This window comes from Rutidosis leptorrhynchoides, chromosome 7 (genome assembly GCF_046630445.1).
Source record: "Rutidosis leptorrhynchoides isolate AG116_Rl617_1_P2 chromosome 7, CSIRO_AGI_Rlap_v1, whole genome shotgun sequence".
NCBI lineage: Eukaryota > Viridiplantae > Streptophyta > Magnoliopsida > Asterales > Asteraceae > Rutidosis > Rutidosis leptorrhynchoides.
In genome coordinates this window covers 150,163,550-150,176,080 of record NC_092339.1, presented here as the reverse complement: position 1 = coordinate 150,176,080, position 12,531 = coordinate 150,163,550, and the positions used below count along the sequence as shown (strand labels likewise).

The 12,531-nt window shown below is 33.8% G+C and overlaps 2 protein-coding genes across 2 annotated transcripts; one reads left to right on the top strand and one right to left on the bottom strand.

The window, feature by feature from the left end:
* Window positions 1–3,514: 3,514 nt before the first annotated feature.
* Window positions 3,515–4,530, top strand: LOC139858247 (PLAT domain-containing protein 3-like). Its single transcript, XM_071847110.1, has 2 exons — window positions 3,515–3,702; window positions 3,818–4,530. The coding sequence occupies exons 1-2, from the start codon at window positions 3,625–3,627 to the stop codon at window positions 4,292–4,294; spliced, it is 555 nt and encodes a 184-aa protein (XP_071703211.1). The 5' UTR covers window positions 3,515–3,624; the 3' UTR covers window positions 4,295–4,530.
* A 2,185-nt stretch (window positions 4,531–6,715) lies between these two features.
* Window positions 6,716–12,222, bottom strand: LOC139856982 (ATP-dependent 6-phosphofructokinase 5, chloroplastic). Its single transcript, XM_071845693.1, has 13 exons — window positions 11,872–12,222; window positions 11,656–11,746; window positions 10,443–10,516; window positions 9,954–10,065; window positions 9,246–9,338; window positions 9,022–9,123; window positions 8,864–8,938; window positions 8,564–8,704; window positions 8,226–8,342; window positions 8,033–8,137; window positions 7,780–7,860; window positions 7,124–7,252; window positions 6,716–7,005 (listed from the first exon to the last, which is right to left on the bottom strand). Exons 1-13 carry the CDS (start codon window positions 12,201–12,203, stop codon window positions 6,838–6,840), a joined length of 1,620 nt encoding a protein of 539 aa, XP_071701794.1. The 5' UTR covers window positions 12,204–12,222; the 3' UTR covers window positions 6,716–6,837.
* Between the last annotated feature and the right edge of the window lie 309 nt (window positions 12,223–12,531).

Sequence of the window (12,531 nt, the reverse complement as noted above, 5' to 3'; positions counted from 1 at the left end):
TTATAATTAAATATATTAGTTATATAGCATTTTAGTTGTAGTTTTTTGGATAAATATACTATATATGGTTTATTCAGAGTATATAATTGATGAGTTCAAAAGCTTTAAGAGTCGCAGGGTTGAATTGTAGTTTTTTTCTTATCCGCCATAATCCATTCTATCTACGTTATTTTAAACTTTGTAGATATTTTATGTTTAAAAGACTACATGTTTTGATTGAGTCAGTTTGACATTCTAATTTTTAGTGTTCAAGCTCCGTCACTTGTCACCGTGTCCCACAAGATTCAATGTTATCGGTTTACTCCGATAGTATGATTGGTATTCCAATGTTAGTTGGTTTGTTGACAGTTTGAATGTCTGATAATTTACTAAATTAGTTAAATACTTTCAATCCTCAATAAATATGGTTCTCGAAGCCAATGTTGTCACACCGGTTCCTTTGTTCTCACACACACACACACACACACACACACACACACACACACACACACACATATATATATATATATATATATATATATATATATATATATATATATATATATATACGTAAAAAAAAATTAATGAGTATAGTTTCAAAGTCGTCATCGGAAGAAGCTGAATATAGATTGTAATGTGACATATTCATAATGTAATATACATCTTTTTAAAAGCCTTTCCAAGCAGATACATTTTTTTTTAACGTCAAGCTTGCATCAATGTATCATTTATTTCAAAGACACTCATCATTTGCACACACACACGAGTTCGGGAGGAAACCCGAATCGCATTACAGGAACCCGATCCTTTAACCATCCCGAGAGGCAGGTGGACCGGGTTTGAATCCTGAATGGATCCGGGAGAAAACCCCCTGGGGTCAATCTGGATATCCATATTTCAGGCAGATTAATTAATAGGATGGGAAGAGCGAGACTCGAACTCATGACCTAACCCCCAGCCTCAACACACAAGGTGAAGGGGATGCCGTTGAAGCAATGTTTCGTTGGCTCCAAGCAGATACATAACAAGGAACAATAATGAAAATCACATTACAATTTGTTTCATAAGTTCATCTTCACTTTGTGTGTTACCTCTCAATCAAAAATTGCTGATTGATTAATTTATAGGATCTTACGCTTCCTTGCAACAACTGTGTTTTGTCATCTTAAGCTAGTTTTGTCATATAATAATTAATGTTTTATATAAAACAATATATGATCTAGCTAGAACTTTGCACATAACAAATCATATCTGCTGACTTTGTTAGACTTTGTTTGAATCTATCGCTACTTTTCAATATTCTATCTACAAATTAAACAGATGTCCTATCAACAGAGATTGAACTAAAAGAATTGTATAACTTCATTATTTACTATTATAGATAATATGAATATGAATATGATATGATATAATGACTTTATATGCAGCTACCATATTCATTTTCCAATTTTAAGAAACTCGTGTACGGTTGATAATCTACCATGGCTCTTTCAATTTTATATCTTCATAGTTCCGCCCGAACGTGTGTGACACGTGCAAATGATGAGTGTCGTTGAAATAAATGATCTACTCATGCCAAAAATCGCCGTTAAAAAAAAAATATATGCAATGGCACATTCGACTCTTATCCGAGTCACCCTTCTTTTGTGTACAACAATTGGCCCATAAATGTTGATTCAACAAAGCAAAATATAAATTCCCATGTTCAATTTATCGTATTAGAACCATCTAAAAACTTTCATTTAATCAGTTAAGATTGCACATAATCATAGATGTATTTCACCTAACCAATTCACTGTGTTCATGACAGATATCGATTTGCAAAAAATCATTTGAATCATAAAACTAGCTTCACTATGCAAGGATTCTGGATGAAAATGTTGGAAAAACGGGCTTATAAGTGCAGTTTTTCCCAAACTTTGGACCTAAATATGTATGTGTATAGACAACATCTGTGGGTGATATTTTATATATTTATGAAGCTTGTGACGACGACTTTACAATACAACCGTATATTATGTGTCCAAATATATGTTGTACTGAATGAGATAGCATGCTCTAAAGAGAGGTGGTTGGATGGTTAAATGGGTCTATTTTGACCCATGACCCATTGTAATTAATGGGCTGTTGTAGCATCATGATAGTGGGCTGTTTCAAAACAGGTGACCCATCAATTGGCTATTCTGCAGACTTGTGATCCACAAGTTAATGGGTCCATTTTGACCCATGACCCATTAAGTGAAAATGGGATGTTCTAACATGACCCATGATCCATAGCCAGTCAGTTCCATATCATTTACATCAGGGGTGATCCAAAGGTTTAACTGATGCGTTATTGATTATACGTCTAAAGTCTAATGATCTTAATCATACTTAGTTAATAGATCAGTTATTTTTTTTAATGCATCAATACAAACCAATGTCAATATACATCCTAAATGTGGGTTACGCTTTATATCTAACTGATCAAATTAATGAGTAAAAATACAAGACAAAGATGTTGAACGGGCTAAACAAGTCAATAGTCGCCCAAAATGTAACAAGAAGAGGTAAGCAAATTCAAAATACAGACTAACTTTTTCATAATATACTTCATAGTAAACATGGACTATTGGCATGTTACTTTCCACTTAATGATCTGTTTCTGTCCGACTCTTAAATCGGGAAGTAAAAATGTTGTTTCTTTGTCACTTAATCTGTCACTTAATCTGAATTTTGGTCTATTTCCAGGAGATATGGAATCAGACATCCCTCCAGAATAAGAGGCAAATGAAAACAGAGGCAAATTCATAAGAAAAAAATAAAAAAAATAAAAAATAAACAGCTACCATTCAACTAGAAAGTGGAAAAAAGTATTTGGATTTGCCCAACATGACCCGTTACCGTTACCCACCCCAACTCCTTAAGATGCATGTTTTCCTATTTGTAATTTGTTGTATGAATTCCAATAAAAACAACCAAGTGTAGATCTACATGTCCAAACATCTACACAATGTTAAGTAAACGGAAAAGAAAAATTCAGTTGTAGAAAGAAAAAAAAATTGAAAAATGGAAGGTATTTACACAATATCAAGTGATACAAAACGCTTAGCATACATAATACGGAGTACATTCTAGTGACTGATGTTTAGTTTGCTATCTAAAACGTAAACAATAGCCATTGGGGCTTTGCCTCAGTGGTCTAACGCCTTTGGGTGTTAGGTGAGTAGAGACCCGGGTTCGAGTCTCGCTTGCGCCAAGGGGGTTTTCCCCGCCTTAACCTGTGAGACCTCGGTCTCTCTACCCTCTGGTTACGGTCCGGTTTCCTCCTCTGACTGCGTGTGTGCTAACCACTAACCTGCGAAGCTAACGTGCCGTTCAAAAAAAAAAAAAAAAAAAAAAAAAAAAAAAAAAACGTAAACAATAAAATAAAATAATATATGAAGTTTTCAAGATCTACACAGTTATTCTGCACTTACAAATAATTAAATTAAAATATAAGTGGACATTAAACGTGTAATTAAATAAATACACACATCACGTGGCTCTGACGGACCCCTTAACAACAATGTCCTCATCTTCTCACATCAATATCTATAACTATAATTGTGTATATATTACCTGCTTCCACACACTCCTTTAGATCTACATTATTAATCAATCACCATGGCTGCTGCAACACTAATCAACCGTCATTTATTCACTCTCCTCATCATCATCATCTTCATCACCACCGTCAGATCCGTAAGTTCCTCCTTAATCAATCACCATGGCTGCTGTTAATTAAGTATTGTTGTTGTAATAGTTATGAATGTAACACATAATAATCTTATTCAATTCATTAATATGAAATGCACAGGCGGATCCAGATTGTGTGTACACCGTCTACGTGAGAACCGGATCCATTTTAAAAGCGGGTACCGACTCCAACTTGACGTTAACATTATACGATGCATCCGGGTACGGTATCCGTATCAACAATCTAGAAGCATGGGGCGGTTTAATGGGAGCCGGTTACAATTACTTTGAAAGAAGTAATTTGGATATATTCAGTGGTAGAGGTCCGTGTTTAACGGGTACACCGTGTGAAATGAATATTACGTCAGATGGGACTGGGGCCCACCACGGATGGTACTGTAATTACGTTGAGGTTACAACAACTGGTGCTCATATTCCATGTGCTCAACAAACTTTTACTGTTGAACAGTGGCTTGCTACTGACACGTCACCTTATGAGCTTACTGCTGTTAGAGATTATTGTGGATTAGATGGTGTGAATGGTAAAAAGAGACACGTTATTCGTGAATCTGGATCTTCGTTACGTTCGAGTGTTTGAGAGGAACTGGATTAGATTTTATGGATTTATCCATATGGTGTGTGTTTTTGTGCGAGTGTGACCACATGTGAGTTTTGAAGGTAAGTTATTGAGTTTTGGTTATGTATTTGTATGAAATCGATCACGTATTTTTACCTCTGTTTATGTGCATTTTTGTTACTACTACCTACTGGTGTGGTGTGCATCATTTTATTTCATTAGTTATACAACAATAATAATATTCAATCCATGAAGACTCGTTTATTTTTGGGCAGAAAAGGTCATCCATCTATCTTATCTTAGGGTAATTTTGTACTTATTCAGTTGATTTTGATATCAACTATCACAAAAATTGAGTTCTAAGGAAAACGATACTTTTGATGAAAAAGTTATTAATTATTTGATCATCGTAAATAATGACATAAAGTTAGATAATTTAGAAATAGGTTATATAATTTCTCAAATATACCGATGTAGGCTATATATTCATTTTCATTTCCCGGTCGCTATATACTTTCAAAAAGTGTTCTCATGTCAACAATTGGTTACCAGTTACCAATACAACCGGTCAAAATAATTACGTGTAATTTTTTGTTTTTTTTAAGTGATGTGGACTAAATATAGTTTTTTTTTTGTTCCAATATAGGCTATATAATTTTTTTTTTATCTAATGTAAACCATAAATATGATGACATGTCATCAACTTTTTTGGTTGATGGTTAAAAAAGTATAATCATTTATACTTTTTGAAAGTATATAACCAACAGTGAGACAAAAACGAGTATATGGTCTATATTGAAATATTTGAAAAAGTATATAACTTATTTGTAACTTTAACTACAATAATTTGAGGTCCATAAATGATTAATGTATCAGAAATTATGTGTGGTGTTACCGTGAACATTTGGCACCACATATATATATAGTATGCTTTAAGCTTTCAATTGATATCAATGAAAAATCGAATTTTAGCATTAAAATAATATTTTTTTTAGCATTAAAATAATATTATAAATAGTAAAAACATAGTTTCTATTGAATATATTTATAATTATAATTATAATATCAATACAATGGTCTAAGAACAGTAATCCAACAGCCCTGCCTACAACCAAAAGAAATGAATATTTTGGTCAAATATTGCCATTATTGAAAGTTTGAAACAATATGTTCTCACAGTTCACTTTCTAGAAAGCCAGCCCAGGAGTTATTTTATTTTATATTATTATTGTGACTGCAAAACGGATGGGTTTTTCTCTTGAGGACACGTGGAGAGGGTAAGTTTTTTTTTTTTTTAAATTTATATATACGGTCCAACTATATTGTTTCGGCCATTTTTCTCAAATCATATATATCGTGAGGTTTGAACTTGAGACTTCACGAATTGTTACACACTAGTAGACTGTTATGTGATGTCTAATATATGATGTTATCTTGACTAATTAAGTAAGACATTTTTAAAATATTACGGAGTACTTGCTTGTTATGCTGAGCACGACTAAATACCATCCCCTTTTTTCATTTTTCCTTTCTTTATATTAAAAAGATGTATTGACTTGTCTACTTTCAAATTCAAAAGACAAAAGTGCCTCTCTTTTCATGACTTGTTTTTTTTTGGAGCCTTTCAACTAAAATAAGCATTATCCAAAATAGGAAGGAAAACCATAATACTTGATAATGAGATATAGAAGGAAAGTGATATACACTAATAATACACAGACATATGATTTAATGAGTCGAAACCAATTGTGGCACATACCACTACCTGTCCTCGAATACATGCACACCAAAAGGTCTGGAACTTTGCAACATTATACTCCGTATGTACCATCACATATACAATTTGTAATTATACTCTTTTGGATGATAAAGTATGCATGACAGATTGACAGCATAAGTAAAAAAGTTATAAGAATTATATTCAGATCACCCAAATATCATCTTACCACCTTAGCCACATCAGTGGTTCACCTTTTGGCAAAGAACTTGATCATTTGTTTTCAAAAAATAACCTTTCCAACATGGGCACATCATTTCTTTGAAAATGCATCCCAAATATGTGTTTCTATGTCTTTAAAAGGTAACCGAAAATGACAGAATTAAATACATGAAAATGAAGAGCAGAAGATAAGTATTTTTTGAGGCAAGTAAAGGTAAGGTTCCAGCTGCACATCAATAAATGAAACATCTTTGTTTTGTTTAGCAACAATAACATTATTAATACTGATACATGTAACAGAAAAGGATATAATACCTAAATGCCTCCTCAGTCCCTCATATTTGATGAATAATTAACTCAGTTTTACATGAACAAAAAATGCCCTGATTATCAACAAGGGTCTGTTTCAATTAGTGGTACTATAATATCCTTCAGAAGACCATGAAACCAACTCTAAAACACTTGTGAAGGTCTCTTTAGTAATTTATTGTTTCGGGCAATTTATGTTATTTTTTTTTCAAATTATCAGGCAAACCGTACTCCTCTTAGGACCTGCCTTTTTCAGTTTGGGTATTGTTAAGCAAATGGGGAGTACAAAAATAAGAACAAAATTGTTTTTTCTTAATTAGATGAAATCTGGTTGGCCGGTAGATGTCAAGCAACGATGCCACATTCGGCTGTTGGGGTCCACTGTCCTGGGATAAGATATGACTTCGGGAATTGGAAGGTAAACGTAGTGAGTGTTACATATGCCTACTGTTATGCCACTATATCCAGCAAATGCACCATGGACCTATAAACATAAATTACGAAATCAATCTACGGTACCAGAATGGGTAAAAATGAAGCAAGGAATTGGGTCAAGGTAGATGTAGCAATTTAGACCCGATTATGGACAAAGATTGACTTACAGCATTTTGACCGAGCACTGTGCATAGAATCCCATCCGACGCGTTGGCTCGGCATGCACGGATCATGTATGTAGGATCAATATATTTTACATCAGCTGGATCACCAAGCTCCTTAAAATATTTTTTAATCTGAAAGAATGTACTTATTAGACTATGATAGCATAAAAATATAAAACCCAGAAACAAGTAACTGAGTTAATTGCTCATATAATGTAAATGAACTTGAAGATAGAAGTATAAATTAGATCCCAAAGGACGTTTTTAAGAAATCATCAACTTCTGGTTTATTACAATTACAAATTTTGAATAAACGAATAGGTTATACTATAATTAACTTTCGAAATATTAACCAGAAATGACTTGCACTAATACTATGTTCATTTTACTCACATAAGTAGTGTATTGGTGGTGCAAGGGTTCGACCCCATGAGATGCAAAATATTTTTTTGAGGTTACCCGGCCCATTTCATGGGCCTCGGAGGTCTCGAACGTATTGTGCTCGAACCTCACCCGAGGGGGTTTTACCACACGCGATTCCCGTACTGATTCGCCGTGGAGGTAGGACTGTAAATGGTTCGTCCCAAGAAATGATCAGGTGGGTGGATTCCCTCCTAACCGGCGTTCAAAAAAAAATAAAGAGTTATGCATTGACTAACCTCTTGTTGTATATGAACTCCAATATCTCCAAGTACAGTGTTTCCAGATGCATCCTTAGCATTCGTTTTCACCAAAAAATTCTATTTAAGAGAATATAAATGATTATTGCTGATTCATTTGAAACTATACTAACAAGTTACAAAACGCACATTCAAATACTAACTAGATTTACCATAGGAAAAACATTAAAAAGGGTAAGCTGAAAATATTTAGATGAAAAAAGAGAAGATATGAAGATAGCAGAAAACTAACCTGACCAGCCCCCTCTGCTACACAAATGACAGCTGATCCCTTAGTCTCAAGTAAATATTTTAGATGATTTAAGACACCATGAGGTCCATGCAACTCAAACGCTACCTTGTATTTCAAGTAAAAATATTGTCATAAATTCAAATATTAAGCCACATGAAAAGGATAAAGTTCACATTTTTTATCATCAAAATACCTCGGGAATCAAACATATATCAATCTGTCCACTAGCAAGTGCTGCTTGCATAGCTATAAAACCACTACTACGCCCCATCAATTTTACAACTCCAACACCACGATAAGCACTATGAGCCTGCAAAAAGAGCAATCGTTTTACACGGTAGACACACATGGAGATTTCTTACTAAAAGATTTGATGGTAGAAACTATAAGTTCAAATCTTAATGCACAATTAAAATAGAAGGAAGTTTCGACTTTGGAATAAGCTTTAAATTGAAAGAAACAACGATGATGATGATGATAATAAACCAATAACAACAATATAATAATATAATAATAGTAATAAATAAATACCTCGATGTATGCAGAATTGATCGCTCTTTGAGCTTCCTCTACAGCAGTATCAAAACCAAATGTTTTATCCATCAGCAGAATATCATTATCTATGGTTTTTGGAACACCAACCACAGCCACCTTTAGCCCTCGTTTTCGACACTAACCACACAAAAAAACATAATATTCGAATCAGACGAAAACAACAAAATGCAAGGCAACTCTAACAGCTCATGTAATTTCACTTTACAAAATGCCAACAAAACAAACATTAACATTATGAAGCACGAGTTTCCATAAAAAAATGGACCCCATAACTACCTCATTGTGTACTGCATCAGCCCCGGCATGTGTTCCATTTCCGCCCAGCACAAATAGCATATTTATTCCTCTTTCCTGCCACCAGTTTGAATAAAAAATAAAAGAAAGCGAAAAGATATGGCATACAAAAGATACAAAGATGTAAACTTAGTACAAACCTGCATGCTGTCGACAATGTCACTGACATTGGGTCCACCACGAGAAACACCTAGCAAGCTTCCACCAGAAAGATGGACATTTTGAACCACCTTTCTAGATAACTAACGAGCAACAACAAGGTTCGATTATTACTATAATATCTTGATCTTAATGAAATTGTTATGTGAGAAGTGAAATTGTTATGTGAGAAGAGTGATACAAAATTTATAGAAAAGAAACTCACTGGTATCTCAGCTAGCTGTTTGCCAAATCCGCGATATCCAAAAGGGATACCGACGATCTTTTTTACACCATAAATCTCAAGGGTGATGACAATCTGTAGCCATTCCAAATAAGAGTCAAAGGAGTCAATAATCAAGTGCTATAAAGTAGGGGTGTTCATCGGTTCCGATTTCGGTTTCCTCAGTTTATTCGGTTCAGTTTGTTTGGTATGAAAAAGTAAAACCAAAAACCGAATTCATATTCGGTTTGGTTCTTTTTTGGATTTCTTTTGGTTCGGTTTTCAGGTTGATCGGTTTGATATCAAATATTGATCACCCCTAGTATAAAGAAGAAAGAAGCTACCCATGCCTGGCAATTAAGCATTTGAATTAAAATTGTGATACATTACTTTTTAAATGACTCATCAATAGTTAACGTTAATATAAAATATAATAATTTTGCTTTATGTTTATTTAAATAAATTACTTTCTGAATATAATGAATATACTCCTTTTAAGATAATGAATATAATTCATCCAAAGCATAGGCCAACCCATCCAATTTAGTTTTCTGAAACACTACTGATTATGATTAATTACATGCAATTTTCAATAGACATTGAAGGGATGCTTAACACCTAAGACCTAACCACATCTGCTGATGAAGTAGCATTATTTTATTCATTGATTGATGCGACATAAAAATAAATTAAAAAAAATTAAGAGGATACCTGTCGTATGACATCATTAAGGCCCGGACAGAGTCCACCACAAGTTACAATTGCTGCCTTCACATCTTCTGGTTGGAAGTATATCTTCTCACGAGGACCAGCACGATGAATCCTACAAATATTTCATCATTGTTACATATAATTCCTTAGCAATTTCTAAGCAACACAACATATGAGCAAAATGGGTGGGTAAACAATTAAATCATTGTTGGTGTTGTTGTTTATGGGTCAGCCTAGTGAGGCTTAAAGTACTTTAATTAGTTTTTGACTTAAGCATGAGCTATGAATTTGATAAAAACAATCTGATCCTTTTCTTCCCTGAAAAGGATATCAAACGTATGTAACATTCATAAACAACATATATTTAAAGAATCTTTTGTTCCCCGTGTACATGAATTTGGAGCTCAAGAGGTTCAATTGGATATAATTGTCGTTTCACTACAGCTTCAGATAATTAGACATAATAATATAATCTTGTTTGGTGCTTACCATTGCTCCACCCACGTACAATCAGGATCGATACACTCAGCCCCAGCAGATCTAGGTGATGAGAACCGAATAACCTGTGATGTCACATACACGTTTACTATTTCATCACAGAGAAAGTAAAATCGACCTTCAATCAAATCAAATGTGAAAACCATAACAAGGTCATTATGAGTTTCAAGACAAATGCATCTGGTTCATTGAGAATTATATATAGTAGACAAGTTGCCAGTCAAGTTAGCTTTGTAGAAATTATAAAAATAAATATAGAGTAAATAAACAGGAAACAACAAAAAACAGGCAAGAGCAGATGTAAGTGCACTGCAATTAAGATGCTAATTAGATAAACTGACAACAACCAAACTTGAGTTGATATATCTACTAAGGAAACTTAATATCATAAACTGGAAACAAGCTATGTAACTTAGCTTAGTATGTGAAAAAGTTTATTGCGCAACAAATTACCAATTGACCAGTAAAAGACTACAAGTCATGCTGTTAAGAGTAATAAGACTATCAGATACATAGCCCCCGGGTCAGATACATAGCCCCCGGGTGATCCCAAACTGCTGTTCAAAAAGCAAAAAAGATACATAGTCCAATCATTAGACCAAGTAGGCATATGAGACTCAATGAGATAAATTTGTTTTTATTAAATTTATCAATTGAAACATGGCAAGTTTATCTCCACTCAGTTCTGTATTTACAATTTTAGTCAATTCTCCACTCACGACACCATCGTGTATATCAATGTGAATTTAGTAACCTTCATCATGAGAATGTAAACTGTTACAGAGTAACTGTTAGAAAAAAAAATTAGTGAGCTTTAAAACGGGTCATGAGGTGAAAAATGCACATCCCGATAAGTCATAAATATATCCATGATTCCATCATTTTCTTCTCCCCAATATTTCTAATACGAAACAATCGAAAGGTGCAAAATTTACAATAATAAGGCTCCATGTCATCTAAGTCTTGTACAAATATTTAATCAATCAAGACAAACCAAATGTAACATGAATCAATTATTCAATATTTAAAGCATAGACAACAACGCCAATAGGATACCAATACCAATACCAAACACAATTAAATACAATCCAGAAATATATTCACATATACAAATTCATGTAGTATAATTATCAACTTCACAGCCTATGATCATAATCATAATCATAATCATAATCATCAACAATAAAAATTGTAATTAAAGTACCTTAAGCAATACTCTATCATTATTATTAATGTATCCATGCCACTCCTCATCAGAAGGATAGCCTTGTGCAAATTCTTCACTCACTGGAGTCCTGTAACAATTCAATTAAACAAAATTCAAATCACACTTTCACTTAGAATACTTCACACCGTGTGAATCATATGTATACACATAGATACATAATTATATAATTTAATTAGGTTGAATTGAAGGTACCTCATTTTGAGACAAAAAGTGGAAGGATATGAAACAGCATCAGGAAAGAAATCAGTCATATGAGGAATATTAAATCGCTTCTCAAAATTCTGTTCATATTTAATCTTCCAATCAGGATCGTTAAAATTGATAGAATTCTTCTCAGCTTCGTTAGCAGCAGAAGATGATGATATACACTTACGACGGTTTCGATTGCATAGCCGGATCATGTTCTGTTTAGTAACATCGAACGGCGAGCGGGCAGCTGAACGGCGGAAGATGAATGCATGTAATGAAGTTCGGTCAGTTGGAAAAAGTAACTTTGAAGTGATCGCCGGTGACAGCGATCCCATTGTTTCAGAGAGAGAGAGAGAGAGATCAGAAGGAAAATGACTTTTAGGTGAAATAGTCAGAGGGAGGTTTTATTATTTTTTCCGTCAAAGGTTTTGACGAACTTCAAAAGCCACTATTTTTTTGTTTTTTTATACAAATCGTTTGTGAAAGGTGTAACACTATAAATGTTGGGATTATATGAGTACAGGACATCAAAGCTTTTTTTTTTTTTTTTAACAAAGAAGCGAAAACTTTTATAACAAACTTGAACTCGAAAAGATCCAAGCAAACAGGGGCACAAAACAAACATCCACGACCGAGGCTCGACAACAGTAAACATTAACTAAA

Coding starts and splice junctions, on each gene's coding strand:
- LOC139858247 (XM_071847110.1), top strand. CDS start 3,625: ATGGCTGCTGCAACACTAATCAACCGTCATTTATTCACTCTCCTCATC. Junction 3,703..3,817: donor TCATCACCACCGTCAGATCC/GTAAGTTCCTCC, acceptor TGAAATGCACAG/GCGGATCCAGATTGTGTGTA.
- LOC139856982 (XM_071845693.1), bottom strand. CDS start 12,203: ATGGGATCGCTGTCACCGGCGATCACTTCAAAGTTACTTTTTCCAACT. Junction 10,066..10,442: donor TGTACGTGGGTGGAGCAATG/GTAAGCACCAAA, acceptor AAATATTTGTAG/GATTCATCGTGCTGGTCCTC. Junction 7,253..7,779: donor GAGTTCATATACAACAAGAG/GTTAGTCAATGC, acceptor ACATTCTTTCAG/ATTAAAAAATATTTTAAGGA.